Source organism: Pinus tabuliformis, chromosome 1_1, assembly GCF_031772625.1.
Source record: "Pinus tabuliformis cultivar Carrire ecotype Pingquan chromosome 1_1, CPIR1, whole genome shotgun sequence".
NCBI lineage: Eukaryota > Viridiplantae > Streptophyta > Pinopsida > Pinales > Pinaceae > Pinus > Pinus tabuliformis.
In genome coordinates this window covers 456843764-456861014 of record NC_142297.1, presented here as the reverse complement: position 1 = coordinate 456861014, position 17251 = coordinate 456843764, and the positions used below count along the sequence as shown (strand labels likewise).

The following is a 17251-nucleotide window of genomic DNA, read 5'->3' as shown; positions in this document are numbered from 1 at the left end:
TTAAGTCTTATTTTGTAATTATAGCTATCGTGAATGTCAATTGTTGTATGCTTTTCCCTGTTGTTGTATGCTTTTCCCTGAACATGTACAACGACCCACAATCTCATTTGCGTGGCTTGTGAAAAGCTCTTTGGCACGGTAGAGAAGTGTCAATGTAAAATTACGGAGTTGTCTAACGAGGTAACGAGACGAAGGAATTGCTCGGATGGTTAAAAGTCAGAAGAATTTTGGTAAAAAATTTCAAAAATTCTTGTAGAAGCAATATTTAAATTGTGTTTTTGACGGTGAAAATGGATTAAGTACCATCAAAAACTTCTGGAACACCTAAAATTTTGAAGTTTAACAACTATAACTTAGATTTACAAAAATCCCAAATTTTCTCTAAATATGACCAGAATTTCTATAACTTTTATAGCAACTCCTCCAAAAAAAAATTGTGAATTTTGATTTCTACGCATTTTTAAAATAAATTTAAAAAAAATATAAAATTCCCTACTGGTCTCCATATAAACTGCAGGATATCTATTATCCTGGCTGGAAGATTGGACCAGTGGACCCCGAGACCCCTTGCAACTTGCCTTGTTCAACTTGACGTATAGAGTGCGCCGGAAGTTGTTGCAGCGTAATGGAGGTTGTTGCCAGCAGTCATAAAATAAAATTTTAATGACATGATACTAAGTCCTATACACGAGTCAGGTAACCAAATTCTGTCCATCACTTTGACAAACAACTTTTCATGTTGTACAAAGCTGAGAAAAAACGATGAAGCTACAGTTGATATGAGATAATTCAATTAATGTCACATAGGTATACTACAATACCAGTACTAAAATGAAAAGAAACAAATTCATTCTCACTCACTTTTAAAACAGAGAAAACCGGTGATCGAAACCACTAGGACTCGGCCTTGAGGAATACCATTTCCCTGTGGTTGGAATTATCCAGAGACTCGTAACCGCCATGCCTCCTGAGTCCTCACACCCAAAACCCTAGCGAACAGACTGCAGACGGTCAAAACGATGATCACGACAATGATGACATGGACAACGAAGAGAAGATGGAGAACTAGAAGCCCGAAGGAGCACAACTTATACTCATCGAGATCGCACTGAGTTGAACCGTCGGCCTTGCCAGGCACGTCCAGGAGGCAGGGGAAACCTTGGGGAACGTAGCTCTACTACGAATTCCTTGGGCCGCAAGGCGAAGATGGTTGCCGAGGCGCAACAGAGGGTGGTTGTGCCTCTCTGGCTCCCAACAATGATTAGCACTTGCCCTCAATGTTCGATGTCAGCGACGCGTGGACCCTAAGCATCGCCCATGGAGTCCAAACCCTAAACCGGCCATCAAAAACAGAGTCTCGCTGGGAACTGGCAGGTGACACCCACCATTGCTCTCGCTCACCAACACCACCAAGACCACGATCAAGAAGACGCAAAGCACGACCGCGAACTGCAGCGACAAGAGGTGGTGCAATGGTATGGTGCCCTTTATGAGTGGATTGAAGTATGATGAGATCACAAGATTGTATGAGATGGCTAACATGATGCCCACCAGTTTCATGTAGAGTACCAGGTGCTTCCAGCATCTTTAGGACAGGTAAGGCCATGGCTTTGTTGTGTATTCTCTGGCGGTTTTGAGGTGGGCATTGAAGGAGCATATGAGCTGCCATAACCCCAAACAGAAGATGAAAAGGGAGCCCACTGTGTGGATCATAATGCTGGCACTGATGAGTGAAACACCTGCCTAGAATTTTCCCTGCCACTAATTTTCCTAAATTCCTATAGTCTTCATTCGTTGTGAAACACCCTACCCTTTGTTTAAACGCGGGGTCAATCAAAACTTCATTGGGACGCAAAAGGGCTCTATCTGCAAGCTAAATCTTATCATTACATTGATTTTACCATAATTTGTTGCCAAATTTCACTGTCTGGAGCCATTTTTCTATGTGGGTATTCCTCAATAAAACGAATCTCAGAATTCCAACGATCACAGGTATTTCTTGGCACTGCAACTTTCAATATTTGAAGTGTTGTTTAATATTTACGGAGTTAAATCTAAAATTTGTGATAGGACTTGCTTCAAGTAAGTAACCGTGTATAAGTGGACCATAAAATCTTAAGGCTCTGTTTCCATGGATAGAAATAAGAAGAAAAGAAATTAGAGGAAATACGTAATTGTTGGGCTGCTTTTGGATAGAAATAAGCAAAGAAATAATTAAATTAGAAGTTATTATAATGTTGGGTTTCTTTTGATATACATTACTTACATGTAAATATTTTGGATTCGATTCTTACTCATAGGACATGTCACTATAGAACTTATAAAAAATTCCCATTAATTTACTGTTCAGATACAAGCCAATCGACATCAAACTTTATTCCAGAGATACAAATTAGAACACAGACTTTTGAAAACGAAGGCCATTTCCATTAATAATCTTTCTTTCTCCTCGAAACCTTAGGTACGTGGACTAATATGGCTAATCAGCTTCTTTTTAAACAATCTGCTCACATGAATTACTAGTTCAAATTCAGATGCAATGGTTGTTGAGCCTCCTTTCGTTCTTTCGTTTTTTGTATTGTTATGTTTGTGAGTTTTTTCTCTTATATGGCACTTCCTGCATATACATATCCCTTTGATTGGATCTAGTTGTTCCATTTTAATAATCTCATTTCTGTCTTATCCCTTTGATTGGATCTAGCTGTTCCATTTTAATAATCTCTTTTTATCCACAAAATCTACAACAACTTTTGACCAAAAACCATGGAGAGAATCCGTGTAACTATCAGTTGAAACAACACACCTCCGAGGATGAAAACGTCCTTACACCTATGGCATAAAGTTCTTAAAAATATCTTGAAAAGTTTAAAGGCCTTCATTATTTGTTATTGAATTGCTTGATTTAATTGTTTGATGTTCCTACTGACTAGTTAGTTTATCACGCTTGGTAGATTTTTTTCCCTCTTTGTTTTTTTGGCTGTCTTTTTCTCAGGAGAAAAAAGTCCTCTATGACTGAAAAATATAAAGATTACATCTGATAGTTCAACATATAATCAAAGATGCACAAGTTCAACCAGCAAAATACCCCTCCAAATCATTACAAAACTACTGAAAAACAGAACAATCATTGGTTCAAACTTCAAAGGATTACAAGAGAAAAACTACCCTATACAAAGGTTTACTATACACCTTACAAAGCAATCACCGAAGATGTGAGGATCTCCTCATCCTCATGTCGGAAAACTCTCAAATGGACAGAACCTAGATCTCTTCCACAAGCTTGTTGCGATAAACAATTTGCCTCTTCGTTGTGCTTAGATGTTATAAAAGTGTTTTTAAAAATCTGGTTTAAATGGCTTGTATAAAACTTTCAAACACTTGTTCTTAGTAATGCTCATGAGAGTAATGCTCATGAGACATGGATATGCTTAACTAGACATGGATATGATTAATGAACTATTTTAGCGGATAATCTCCCAAAAAATAATGTTTCACTCAAATCAATAATTCTGTATCTTCTGATTCTGTATCTTCTGGATCGCCTCAACCAGTCTAAAACTTAAATTAAGTATCCATTTATATGGATATCTCCAACTCCTCGTAGAGTTGTTGCCATCAAAATGGAAACCACTTTGATCCCTGAAATTTGTTGGTTCAGCTGCATAGACCACGCTCAAATGTAATTTGATGGGTCACAAGTGTGACTATTAGACCACTGCATGGACTACGCACAAGTGAATGTTAAATTTCGGGTCAAACTAGTTAGTTAGTTTCTTCTTTTTATTCCTGGGGAGCTGAAACTTTGGTTAGGCACCTGATATATGCGTTGTAATGCATTATTCACTGTAGCTTTGACTTTGAAAGGAAAAAGTAAAGGTGGGTAAACACCCCTTTGCTATATTTAAGTGTCACTCTGCAGAAAGTGATTTTATAAACTTTTTCACTGATCCCCAAATATCGTTCACAGCTTCTTGTGTACTTTTATATGGTTCAAAGAGATTTTTTCATGAATCAATTCAGTTCCAGTCATTCCCATGGACTTCTTTTTCAATTTTCAGTGCCCATGAAAGCACTCTTTATCCCTCGTTTTGGAATCAACCTAATTTTTTTGGCATTTTCCCATGGAAAATCCACTAGGAAAGAGTACATGAATATATAAAGTCTCTGTCTCTCCTCAGCCATTGCATGCAGTGACATTGAAATGTGCAGGATATTCTCCAAATAAGGAGCAGGATATTTTCCAAATAAGATCATATTGTTGGTTTGGAAATGTAGACATGTCTTGGTTTTGAATTATATAGGATATTTTGGAATAGAATATTCAGTAAAACCATTATATAGAATATTTTGGAATAGAATATTCAGTAAAACCATGAGCATATAGGCGCTTCTCATATAGAAAGTTTTTTAGTTAAAATATGGGTATGTGGTGTTAAAATGGTTGATTACAAAAAAAAGTGTTTCTGCTGACTTTTAAGGCTGCAAAGATAATATAAGTGGTCCAAAATATTCTTGTAATCTTCTTACTGTAAGAATACTTAAGTCACATAAAGAAACTGACAATGCTCGAATTGATTAGATCAATTTGAGCTACAACACTACTTGCCATTTAGTTTTAGGAATTTAATTTATTTAATTCAGATTGAAAATGAAATGTAAAGATAATACATTGTTGTCAATTGAAATTCATTTTTTTTAAAGCTTTTCATCATAGAAGGGTGGTATGAATATTTGTCATTCTATTTGAAATTAAGACTAGCCCTTCAAATTTGATCACTGCTGCTTACCCCAACCAAGTGGACTTTTATTGAGTTTCACGGCTATTATGTGATCATGGTGATGTACAAAATCTGACATAGCATGTAAGACAAAGTATAAATGTGCAGTAATTGCAGATGGGATTATTGGTGGTATTCAAAAGTTTCATTGTCACTCTTAATTAATGTACTGGTACATTATGAGCCACCTATCCTCTGGTTCATCTTGAGAGTGTGGACTCTCCACCTGGAAAAAACAATTATGTTCCATTTCATTTCATTGTTCAGAGTATAACGAAGATTAAAGAGGTGATATTTTTCGAAAATGATTTACAATGTGAACACATTTTATCAGAGTGGCTTGTCGATAACACGTAGGTTCGAACCCCGGCGAGGCCTTAAGCGAGCACAAAATGAAACCTCAAATGTGTCTCCTGTCGGTTGTCCAACCATACGTATTCATTAGGTAACCGGTTGTTTCCTAGTCCTTTGCACAGATCTCGCATTGGCAGGTTAATTTTGAGCTTCTTGGTTTTTATATAGGTGTTTTTGACATTCTTACAACCTGCTTGCAGGATGAGCACGATTGCGTTTGGCAAGAAAATAACTCCCAAGGAAGTAGAAGCATTGCTAAAGAGGTAATGGTCATTTTTCTTGTCTCTATCTTTGTGTTTTTGCATAGGCTCGATCTGTTGATCTCTCGGGCTCAATCTATTGATATATCGATGAACTTATGATCTAGAGCATTTATTTGTTTCCGTAAGATTTGATTTTGGGAGGAGCTCCCTTTTATGTTCGTGTTCCTGTGGCTTTGAGCAGCATTTTGAGGAGCTTTTGAATAAATTGTAAGCTACAGATTACATTCTATTAGGTTTTTGGACAAATAAAATAGTTTCAGGCAGCTGTAATCACATTATTTGTGTAACATTTTAGCCTTTGTTACTTTAAAATCCAGTTTCCTTGTTTTAAGTTATGGTTAGCGAAAATGTCTACAAGTCGTTGCCAAAATTAAATTAAAAATGTGCTTGTGTTGGAATTTACGAGTTGGTGCGTGGATCTGTACATTAATATGGGGAACAAATTTCCCTTTTCACGTCCAATTCAATATTTTGTACCTGGAGCTTACAAGGTAAACATTTTTATCCTCTAAAATGCCCCTGTAGAAAATCGACGAACATGTATTTGGGGAGTTTGCAATTTTCAAGTATCATTGCTGTTTTTATAACTCTATATCTTTGTGATCAAGTTTTGTGAATCGATAACATGACATGGAATTTAAAATCTTAATTTTGTTAATACGATCTCTTACCCTAAAAGTGTCTCATAGCTATCACTTTTGTTTAGGTTGTTATATAATTTTTGGAGATATTGTCATAGGTCACATCTTCAGAAAAGTCTGCTATGTACAATGAGGGTTTCATTTAGAGCATGCATTAAAAAAACATAGTCAGTCCATTTGTAAATATGATTTTAGATATGCCAAGAATCTGTTGACTCTCTTGATCTATTGTAAGTTGAGGGTTTCATTCAGAGCATGCATATAGTCAGTCCATTTCTAAATATGATTTTAGATATGCCAAGAATCTGTTGACTCTCTTGATCTATTGTGAGTTGAGGGTTTCATTCAGAGCATGCATTAAAAAAAACATAGTCAGTCCATTTGTAAATATGATTTTAGATATGCCAAGAATCTGTTGACTCTCTTGATCTATTGTAAGTTGAATTTGCATGGAATAATTGTAACTCGTAAGTTGAATTTTCATATATTGTTCTGAAAGGGTAGTTGTCATCCATGGGGTAAATTACATCCAATGTCCTTCAGATGAGTGGGAGCTTTGTTGTTTGAGTCACTCGTTATAATATTACGCAAAATAAGTGACCTAAGATGTAGCCTATTTAGCTCTATAAAAGATCCAGGTTGTTGGGTTCTTTGCATATGTAAAGTAAATTTTAGAGGGATCATATATTTTTTAATTATTAATAAGAAGCTTGGTTGGTAATACAGAGAATTGTCTTTTAAAAAACCACAGCTTAAGCAACCACCACATTCTACTTGTCATGGGTGGCTTAAGCAGCCACCACACTGAGGAAAATGCCCTAGATCGTACAAAAGGTGGCATGGTCAACAATATTTACACAAACATGGCTCAAAGAATCCAGGATAATCCAAAGACTATAATAAATACCCATTCACACAGATTGTTTTTTAACAGAAACTTCAACAAGAACTCAGAACATGGAGTGAGCTGGAATCAATCAGTTTAATATTACACAAAATAAGCAACCCTACCTTTTGGCATACAAAGAATCCAGATAATCCAAAGACTATAATAAATACCCATTCACACAGATTGTTTTTGTAACAGAAACTTCAACAAGAACTCAGAACATGGAGTGAGCTGGAATCAATCATTTTAATATTACACAGAATAAGCAACCCTACTTTTTAGCATACAAAGAATCCAGGATAATCCAAAGACTATAATAAATACCCATTCACACAGATTGTTTTTGTAACAGAAACTTCAACAAGAACTCAGAACATGGAGTGAGCTAGAATCAATCATTTTAATATTACACAGAATAAGCAACCCTACTTTTTAGCATACAAAGAATCCAGGATAATCCAAAGACTATAATAAATACCCATTCACACAGAGTGTTTTTGTAACAGAAACTTCAACAAGAACTCATAACATGGAGTGAGCTGGAATCAATCATTTTAACATTACACAAAATAAGCAACCCTACTTTTTAGCATACAAAAATTAATTACAATAACATCGCACTGTATCCTTAGATTTAAACCATGTCCTTAAATCTAGGTAGACATGCCCAAATTCTTATAGCGGTGTTTGCATAACCTTGATTTTAGCAAATCCAGGAAAATTTGAAAGCAAATTAACGCTGATTTAGATGCTTAACATAGACAGATTGTGGCAAAAACATTGATAGAAAAAGAAAAAAAGAAGTAAACTATGGTTTGACATAGAACATCTCTATGAAAAGAACTGGGATAAAATACGTTTCCATGCCAATAGGAAAACATAATTTTAAAAATAACCATAGCAATGTGATGGGTCAGCTCGTACTTATGTTTTAATACTATTAATAATAACACATCAACGCTTTAATCAACAATGTGTGATTAACAAATAATTCGGGATCATTACATATGATTAAGCTCTAAGCAGAAGATTATTCTGGATATTTGTTTGTGGGCATTTATGTCGGAACTTAATGGTGGTCTGTTGATTGTACCCGCCTCGGTTACTGTTTTCCTGCTCGTTGATGTTACCAAAACCCTTGGTTCTTTGTCATTCGGTCATTTCTTGTTTTCGCTCTGCAAAGAAAAATACAATGAGGGTTTGTGCCTGCAACGAGGGTTTGTATGCGACTGTATTGTGCTCTGTAATGGCGCTTGTCCACTCCTGGTTGTGGATTCCTCTGCCTGGTTATCACTCTTCTCTGTGGACGTTGTTGTCTCTGTTATTTTTAACTGTCTCTATGTAATTTACTGTGGTTGCATTCCTGGTTAATTTGTTGTTGACTTCCCGTGGTTTTTCAGGTCACGTTCACAACGGACCCTGTGCTCAGCTTCGACAGACTTCAGCAAGGTAAGTCTTCTCCTTCCTTGCTATAGCTATTTGCTCAGTTTTTCGGTGATGCTAAGGGTGGTTGCTCCTTGTGAGTAGGGCTCCTTTTTGTGCTCGCAACCCAGTTTCGAGCTCGTTCTGTTGGCGCTATCTTTCCTTTAGGTAAATGAAATCAATACTCTTTCCTCCACTGTTTGCTATTGGTTTGCACAATCATTTCTGGAACGCATTCACTAACTTGTCTCTATTGTTTCTATTGTAAGTTGGGGTTTGGCTCTAGGCCGAGTCGTGGCTCAGGTTCTGTTAGTGAAACTGGTAGGGTCGTTCTCTGCTATAGATTTTTCGTTTGTAGTCTTTCTTCTCTAGTCGTTGGTTTAGTTTGCCAGTAGGTTAGAAGAATGAGAGGGTTGGCTCCTCTGTCTGTTGCTTCGCATCCAATGGCCTTCGGCTACAACTTGTAATTAATTTTTTTTCTCGGAAATATTGTAGTCATACAGGGTTTCAAACCCTAGCTTCACTGTTTGTCATTGTCTGAGGAGGAGGTCACTCCAGTTTGTTGTTGCTGGTCTTACGCTTTTGATAACTGTTATTTATTTCGATATGCCAACATTAAATTATATGTAATGGAAATGAAAGATTTGGTTACATATGGTTACCTCTATCGTGGAGGAATTCTACAGGGTTTGCATTTTGTTTGCTCTCTTCTTTAGTGGTTGCTTGCGCCATGGTTCTGGAACTTGTATTGCTTGCTGGGGTTACGTAACTTTGTTCCTTGTTAATGCTATGCTTCCTGTTCTCGTCGTTTGAAAATTAAGAACTCTGTCTCTGCCTGTTAGAAAAAGATTGCTAGGAAAATACAGGAATGCATCTCTTTGTTTAATTTGTCATGCATAGTAATTAATAAGAAAAGAAAATGAAATGAAGGATTGCTTGCTACAGATGGATTCAGATACTCAGGGTTTTGATAATTGTTTTCTGCTGTATTCTATTACTGTTCTCCTCAATCGAACCTTTTCAGAATGTATTACATTTGGTTTTTATACTGTTTGCCCACAGTTACCTGAACTGTTCACAGTTATTCTTCAGTTGCCTTTTTTTAGTTACATAATCGATAACTTATTTCGGGTCTTCTTGTGCTGTAAGATATACAATTGATATATATATTTTTTCTAAATGAAGAAAACAATTGTAAGATGAATTAATCAATAAAAGACAGACAGTGTCGGTAACGACCCTAATTAACTGTACTGTTCCTAGGTTCCCCCTAACTAATAATGAAATTAAAAGAAAACAAGTCTCTACACTCTGTTTTGACCAATCAAACATAAAGAAAACCAAATAATGATAAATCTCTCCACCTTAGCTGAGACCAACACCCGGTCATGGTGCCCTTAGCTGGATGCTCCTGCATCAGGCTCCCGGGGTAAGAAAGATTCATGACTCCCGTCCATGAGCTTCTTGATTGAATAGCCCGCCTGCTGTATCTGTATGGCGTTAAGCCATGAACTGTCCTCAATGGGACGGTTCTTCCACTTGACCAGATATTTCAAATATTCTTTTCGCTGAGTTTGCTTAGCCACTTGAGTGTTGAGGATCCTCTTGATCTCAAGGGGCTGCGTGTAATGCATTTGTCTCATCTAAGTCTCACTTCCTTCTTGTGTGTCCCATGTAGGCCGTGTTGTACTGTCTTCCTCCGGACAGGCAGTATATGGAAACAGGTCTGCCACATTGAAGATGGGTGAGATGCCTATTCCGGGTGGCAGCTGTAATTCATAAGCATTTGCTGAAAATTTTCGCAGAATTTTACAGGGGCCAATCTTCTTGTATTTCAGTTTGTTTTATGCACCTCTAGGAAAACGTTCCTTGCGCAAATGTGCGAGGACTTTATCCCCGATATTAAACTGTACCTCTCGCCATTTCAAATCTACCCGCTGCTTATACTTTTGACTATTGTCCTGCAACTTCATTTTCACCTGCTCGTGTAGATAATTCATTGCTTTGGCGAAATCTTCCCCATCAGCACTCTATCTTTCCTGTTGTCCTAGATTTCGTAATTCATGCACTTTGCGAGGGTGCATGCCATATAAGATTTGAAAAGGACTATAACCCGTGCTGCGATTGAGTGAGTCGTTGTAAGCGAACTCTGCACATTCGTGAATTTTCCTTGATCAAACTTCGTAGCAGGTTCCCCAAGCTCCTGCTTACCATCTCTATTTGCCCGTCTGTCTGCGGGTGATAAGCATAGTTAAAACTTAACTGCGTGTCCATCTTCTTCCACAAAGTGCGCCAGAAGTGCCCTGTAAACTTCACGTCCATGTCAGAAATAATGGACTTAGGTAGGCTGTGTAGCCTGGCGATCTCTGTGAAAAATAAGTGGGCCACGTGAGTGGCATCGCTGGTTTTTCTGCAAGGGATGAAATGTGCCATCTTTGAAAACCGGTCTACTACTACCATCACCGAATCATAACTCCACTGCGTCCTTGGTAGATCCAAGACGAAGTCCAAGTTGACTAAGTCCCACAGTCTACTCAAAATGGGCAATGGCGTGTAGAGTCCTGTATTTTGACTGTCCTTTCGCCAACTGATACACTTTACATTTGGTCACAAATCTCTGCACATCCCTTCGCGTTCTTGGCTAATAATAAAAATGGCTGAGCTGCTCTAATGTCTTTCCTATGTCGAAATGTCCGGCTAGACCTCCATTGTGCTTCTCCCAAATGATATTCTCTCTCATTGAACAATCAAGAATGCATAACTGTCCCCCTTTAAACAATAGATTCTCCTGCAAGTTATAGTCCAACCATGGACTATTGTTTTTCAGCAAGGGATTCTAACAAGCTTCATAAGCATCCATGTCGGTTTGATACAAGTCTGTCAAATGCTCAAAGCCCAGCACTTGTATCGTACTCTCCTGCAAGAACAAGGCTCTTTTGCTCAACGCATCTGCCACCTTATTGGTTTTCCTGCTAATGTGTTTCAACAAAGGTGAAACTCTGCAAATATTCAACCCACTTAGCATGCTTGTGATTCAGCTTATGTTGTTGCATCATGTATTTCAATGCAAAATTATCAGAAAATAAAACAAACTCATTCGCCAGCAGATAATGTCTCCAATGCTTTAGTGCTTGGACGACTGCATAGAATTCCTTGTCGTAGGATGAATATTTATGCCTGCTCATTCAACTTTTCGCTGAAAAATGCAACAGGTTTGTCTTCTTGGCTAAGTACAGCTCCAATGGCCGTACCGCTTGCATCACAGCGAACCTGAAAAAGCTTTTTAAAATCTGGCAATCTTAGGATCGGTCTTTCTATGATCTTCTTCTTCAGTAGCTGAAAACTGCTCTCTGCTACCTCGGTCCAATGAAAACGCTGACTTGCCTTCTTTATAGTGTCCAACATAGGTGCGCAGATTTCACTGAAATTCCTTATGAATTTACGATAAAAACTGGCCAACCCATGAAAACTACATACCTCAAACAAACTTTTTGGGGATGGCCAGTTGACAATTGCTGCAATTTTCTCTGGGTCCATCTTCAACTCGTTTTCTGCAATCACAAAACCCAGATAAACCAATTCATTTTGTAGAAAAGTGCATTTTTTTTTTCATATTTATCAGCAACTTATTCTGCTGCAATTTTTCCAGCACACTTCAAACATGTTGAAAGTGTTCCTCCCTTGTCTTGCTGAAAATTAATATATCATCCAGGTACTTTCCAATGAATTCTTTCAGCATTTCGTTCATCAGTCGCATAAAGGTACTGGGTGCATTACTCAGTCCGAATGGCATTACCAGCCACTCATACAGTCCTTCATTGGTCTTGAAGGTTGTCTTCCACTCATCCCCTTCCCTGATCCAAATCTGATGGTAACCACTCTTCAAATCAATCTTCGAGAAGTATGCTGCCCCACTCAGGCAGTCCATCATATCGTCCATCCATGGCAGTGGAAATATGTACCTGATGGTAATTTTGTTGATGGCCCTCGAATCTGTGCACATTCGCCATTCTCCTCCTTTCTTAGGAGCGAGAACTGTTGGAACTGCGCAGGGGCTCAAACTCTCTCTTATCAGCCCTTTATCTAGCAATTCCTGCACCTGTTTTATGATTTCTTCATTGTCTTTGGGGACCATCCGATACACTGCCTTATTCGGTAGACTTGCTCCAGGGATAAAGTCAATATGATGACTTATGCTTCTCTTAGGAGGCAACTTATCTGGTAAATTGTCCACTACTATATCGCTGAATTCCTGCAGCTTTTCCTGAATTTCTGCAGGCAAATCTGACACTTTTGTGTGTAGCAGCACCGTTTTTTCTCTTCTCACAACAACATAGTTCACTTCACTATCTTCAATCTGCTTCAAAAATTGTTTTCCACCCATTAATAACACTCTCGTCCCGCTTGTTTCTGCTGTCTCCTCTTCCTTGATGGGCACAAGTGTGTGCTTGATCCCATCTTTGACAAACTTATAACAGTTTGTCTTCCCGTCATGCACTACCTTCCGATCATACTGCCATGGCCTTCCTAGCAGTATGTGACATACGTCCATTGGCATAATATCACAAATAACCTTATCTTTATACCTGCCAATATGGAACTCAACTTCACACTGTTCGTCCACCAACAGCTGATGGCCTTTCTGTAGCCATGATACCTTGTAAGGAGTGGGGTGCTTTAGCCACTTCAACCATAACTTCTCTACCATTTCTGTGGCAACCAGATTATCCATGCTCCCACTATCGATAATCAGCGTGCAGAATTTTCCGTGCGACTTACAGACTGTTCGGAATAATGCTTTCCTTTGAGTTTGTTCAACTGTTTCTTTGGCTGGTTTCAACAATACTTTGTTCAGCACTAAGGCTTCCCTTGTTTCCGGCACATTTTCTGCTTCCTAGGGAGGTGCCTCTGCTTCCTTTCGTTGTGCAACATACGCTCTTCTCTGACCAGCTTGTTCCACTTCAGGACACTCAAAAGATCTGTGCCCCCACTTGTGGCACCTGTAGCATTGATAGTTAGCTCCCCTACCTTGGCCATTCTCTCTTCCTCGCTGATATGGCTTGCCACCTCTAGCGTTGTCTCCTTTTTCTGTTGTCCCAAAAGTTTTGGCACTATTTCTCTCTTCACTATTGCTGGCAGTTCATCCTCTGTCATAGCATTGTCCTCTTCCTCTGCCAGTTCCCTGTCCTCTCCTAGCATTTTTTTTGTTTGTGATCTTCTCCTCTACCTTCATGGCACTCTGGTATGCTTCTTCTATTATATTTTTCGGGGAAAGAATGCTGATTTCATCTAATATTTCCAATCTCAAACCGTTTACATACCTCGCTGTTTTCTCCGGGGTGTCCTCTGTATAACCATCACTTAAATTTACCCAGTAGAATTCTTCATTATACTCTCTCACTGTCATCCCTTTTGTTTCAAATTCTGCACTTACCGATAAAGTGCAATCTGGTAGTCTTTGGGCAAAAATCTGCGTTTCAACTTGGCCACCATTCTTGACCATTTCTTTATTGGCAACTTGTTCATCCTTCTTCTCTCCGCTTGGACACTGTCCCATCACAGGGCTGCGTGTCCCTTCAGCGTTGTTGCAGCGAACATAACTCTTCGATCTTCACTGACCTCTTCACACTCAAAATATTTGTCCAATTCGTTGATCCATTCCAACAGAACTTCTGTGGACAAGTTGTTGTCATAATTTGGAATTTCTGGTTTAGGCTTGCTACTAGCCAATAGGACCGATCTCAACAATCTCATTTTCGGCCCTTCTTCATCCGATCCATCTGTTGTAACTATGGCTTCTTCTTCGCTATCATCTCCTACCTCTGGATCCCTTCTCCTTCCTGCTTCAACTGCCTCCAAACGGGCAGTAAGGATCCTGATTTCCTCTCACAATCCTTCCTCTACTGCTCTCCGAGCACCTCTTCCATGTCCTCATCTTCCAACTTCCATTTCTCAGGAAAACTCTAAATCCTGCTCTGATACCACTATGATGGGACCAACCCATACTTATGTTTTAATACTATTAATAATAACACATCAACGCTTTAATCAACAATGTGTGATTAGCAAATAATTCGGGATCATTACATATGATTAAGTTCTAAGCAGAAGATTATTCTGGATATTTGTTTGTGGGTATTTATGTCGGAACTTAATGGTGGCTTGTTGATTGTACCCGCTTCGGTTACTGTTTTCCTGCTTGTTGATGTTACCAGAACCCTTGGTTCTTTGTCATTCGGTCATTTCTTGTTTTTTCTCTACAAAGAAAAATACAGTGAAGGTTTGTGCTTGCAACGAGGGTTTGTATGAGACTGTATTGTGCTCTGTAATGGTGCTTGTCTGCTCCTGGTTGTGGATTCCTCTGCCTGGTTATCACTCTTCTCCGTGGACGCTGCTGTCTCTGTTATTTTTAACTCTCTGTGTAATTTACTGTGGTTGCATTCTTGGTTAATTTGTTGTTGACTTCCCGTGGTTTTCAGGTCGCGTTCACAACGGACCCTATGCTCAGCTTCGACAGACTCCAGCAAGGTAAGTCTTCTCCTTCCTTGCTATAACTATCTGCTCAGTTTTACTGTGATGCTAAGGGTGGCCGCTCCTTGTGAGTAGGGCTCCCTCTTGTGTCTGCGACCCAGTTTCGAGCTCGTTCTGTCGGCGCTATCTTTCCTTCAGGTAAATGAAATCAATACTCTTTCCTCCATTGTTTGTTATTGGTTCTCACACTTGTTTCTGGAACGCATTCACTAACTTTTCTCTGTTGTTTCTGCTGCAGGTTGGGGTTTGGCTCCAGGTCGAGTCGTGGCTCGGGTTCTGTCAGTGAAACTGGTAGGGTCGTTCTCTGCTATAGATTTTCCGTTTGTAGTCTTTCTTCTCTGGTCGCTGGTTTAGTTTGCCAGTAGGTTAGAAGAATGAGAGGGTTGGCTCCTCTGTTTGTTGCTTCGCGTCCAATGGCCTTCAGCTACAACTTGTAATTAATTTTTTTTCTTTTCCTTCTTGGCAGTATTGTAGTCATACAGGGTTTCAAACCCTAGCTTCACTGTTTGTCACTGTCTGAGGAGGAGGTCACTCCAGTTTGTTGTTGTTGGTCTTACACTTTTGATAACTGTTATTTATTTCGATATGCCAACATTAAATTATATGTAATGGAAACGAAAGATTTGGTTACATATGGTTACCTCTATCGTGGAGGAATTCTACAGGGTTTGCATTCTGTTTTCTTTCTTCTTTAGTGGTTGCTTGCGCTGTGGTTCTGGAACTTGTATTGCTTGCTGGGGTTACGTAACTTTGTTCCTTGTTAATGCTATGCTTCCTATTCTCGTTGTTCGAAAATTAAGAACTCTGTCTCTGCCTGTTAGAAAAATATTGCTAGGAAATACAGGAATGCATCTCTTTGTTTAATTTGTCATGCACAGTAATTAATAGGAAAAGAAATTGAAATGAAGGATTGCTTGCTACAGATGGATTCAGATACTCAGGGTTTTGATAATCGTTTTCTGTTGTATTCTATTATTGTTCTCCTCAATCAAACCTTTCCAGAATGTATTACATTTGGTTTTTATACTATTTGCCCACAGTTACTTGAACTGTTCACAGTTATTCTTCAATTGCCTTTTTTTTCAGTTATATAATCAATAACTTATTTCGGATCTTCTTGTGCTGTAAGATATACGATTAATATATATATATTTTTTCTAAATGAAGGAAATAATTGTTAGATGAATTAATCAATAAAACACAGACAATGTTGGTAACGGCCCTAATTAACTGTATTTTTCCTAGGTTCCCCCTAACTAATAATTAAAAGAAACCTAACTAATAATTAAAAGAAAACAAGTCTCTACACTCTGTTTTGACCAATCAAACATAAAGAAAAACAAATAATGATAAATCTCTCCACCTTAACTGAGATCAACACTGGGTCATGGTGCGCTTAGCTGGATGTTCTTGCATCACAACCACTAGAGAATTTCAGGGATTTAAATCTTGGTTAACAGCATAGGTTTGAATGGTAGACCAAACTTGAAATATTTTAACGTGCATGTACAAAAAAGACAATACAATTAGCTGGAAAGCTCAAACTGAAATAAAGGTATGCTAAATTGAAGAGGCTTGTTAATTAAAAAAAAACAAAAAGTAGCCACCAAATTAACATTACATCCAAGATGCTAATTTTCTTTACATAAACATATTTACTTAAGTCAAATATATTGGTGTTGCATTATTTACTCTAGTCAAATATAGCAGTGTTGCAACATAACAATAAAAGTACATTCCTATGGAATTGAAATAGAATTATATGATGAAATACATTGAATTAACTAATTTAAGAAAGACGGTTGCGAATCTCCCAGTTTGTCAACGTTAAAATGTGTTTTCCAAAAACAAAAGTAAAATTATATAGATACCACGAACAATATGCTTTGTCTTGAGTTGATATTAAAAAACAAAAAAAAGTAACAACATGGTTTGTAATCTAGAGATAAATTACATTTTAGAAAACATACACAAATTTGGAGTTTTTAAAGCAGATACTCCAATCTTGAGATAAATATATTTCCAAAAGAATCTGATTAAATTATTGATAGTTTTCATTACCATTCTTAGATTGGGAAGAATAATTAAAGGTCTTTTGCCAGGTTATACACAAAGATCAGGCTAGAAAATCAACTTGGAATTTGAATACTAATTCAACATAAATGTTGAACAAACACTTCTTTAAGAGAAGAGATAAGTTAAACTAGTCAGGATAAGGATAACATCCCACTCACCATTTTGTGGTAATAAGGGTAATGTTCAACTCATCGATCAAAGTATCCAAAATGTTTACGCTAACAATGATTAAAGCTAAGTTTGGCTAAATGTTGGCATTTTTCAAGTGTCTTCATACTACCTTGGGGCATTGTCTAT

The 17251-nt window shown here is 38.1% G+C and overlaps 1 protein-coding gene, 1 long non-coding RNA gene and 1 pseudogene across 5 annotated transcripts; 2 read left to right on the top strand and 1 right to left on the bottom strand.

Annotated features, from left to right (window-relative positions):
• Nucleotides 1–894: 894 nt before the first annotated feature.
• LOC149213728 (uncharacterized) lies at nucleotides 895–1716 on the bottom strand (annotated as a pseudogene).
• Nucleotides 1688–8823, top strand: LOC149213727 (uncharacterized). 4 transcript variants are annotated; one of them, XR_016250848.1, is made up of 6 exons: nucleotides 1688–1992; nucleotides 5136–5223; nucleotides 5333–5395; nucleotides 5500–5602; nucleotides 5802–5886; nucleotides 8326–8823. XR_016250848.1 is itself a non-coding variant. In XM_089392107.1 (4 exons), exons 1-4 carry the CDS (start codon nucleotides 1944–1946, stop codon nucleotides 8450–8452), a joined length of 327 nt encoding a protein of 108 aa, XP_089248233.1. In that variant the 5' UTR covers nucleotides 1688–1943; the 3' UTR covers nucleotides 8453–8823. The 4 variants fall into 4 exon arrangements, 3 of the variants coding, with proteins under 3 accessions (XP_089248233.1, XP_089248234.1, XP_089248235.1); XM_089392107.1 differs by lacking the exons at nucleotides 5500–5602; nucleotides 5802–5886; XM_089392108.1 differs by lacking the exons at nucleotides 5500–5602; nucleotides 5802–5886 and having other exon boundaries at nucleotides 5113–5223.
• Nucleotides 8824–15114: 6291 nt separating this feature from the next.
• On the top strand, nucleotides 15115–15508 carry LOC149213726 (uncharacterized). Its single transcript, XR_016250352.1, has 2 exons — nucleotides 15115–15169; nucleotides 15345–15508. It is a non-coding gene; the product is annotated as an uncharacterized LOC149213726 (long non-coding RNA).
• The last annotated feature ends 1743 nt before the right edge of the window (nucleotides 15509–17251 follow it).

Excerpts from the sequence above, each read along its gene's own strand:
- LOC149213727 (XM_089392107.1), top strand. The coding sequence starts at position 1,944 with ATGTGGGTATTCCTCAATAAAACGAATCTCAGAATTCCAACGATCACA. Across the intron at positions 1,993-5,135 it reads CAGAATTCCAACGATCACAG|GTTCGAACCCCGGCGAGGCC; the intron begins GTATTTCTTGGC and ends GATAACACGTAG. Across the intron at positions 5,396-8,325 it reads GTAGAAGCATTGCTAAAGAG|GTCACGTTCACAACGGACCC; the intron begins GTAATGGTCATT and ends GTGGTTTTTCAG.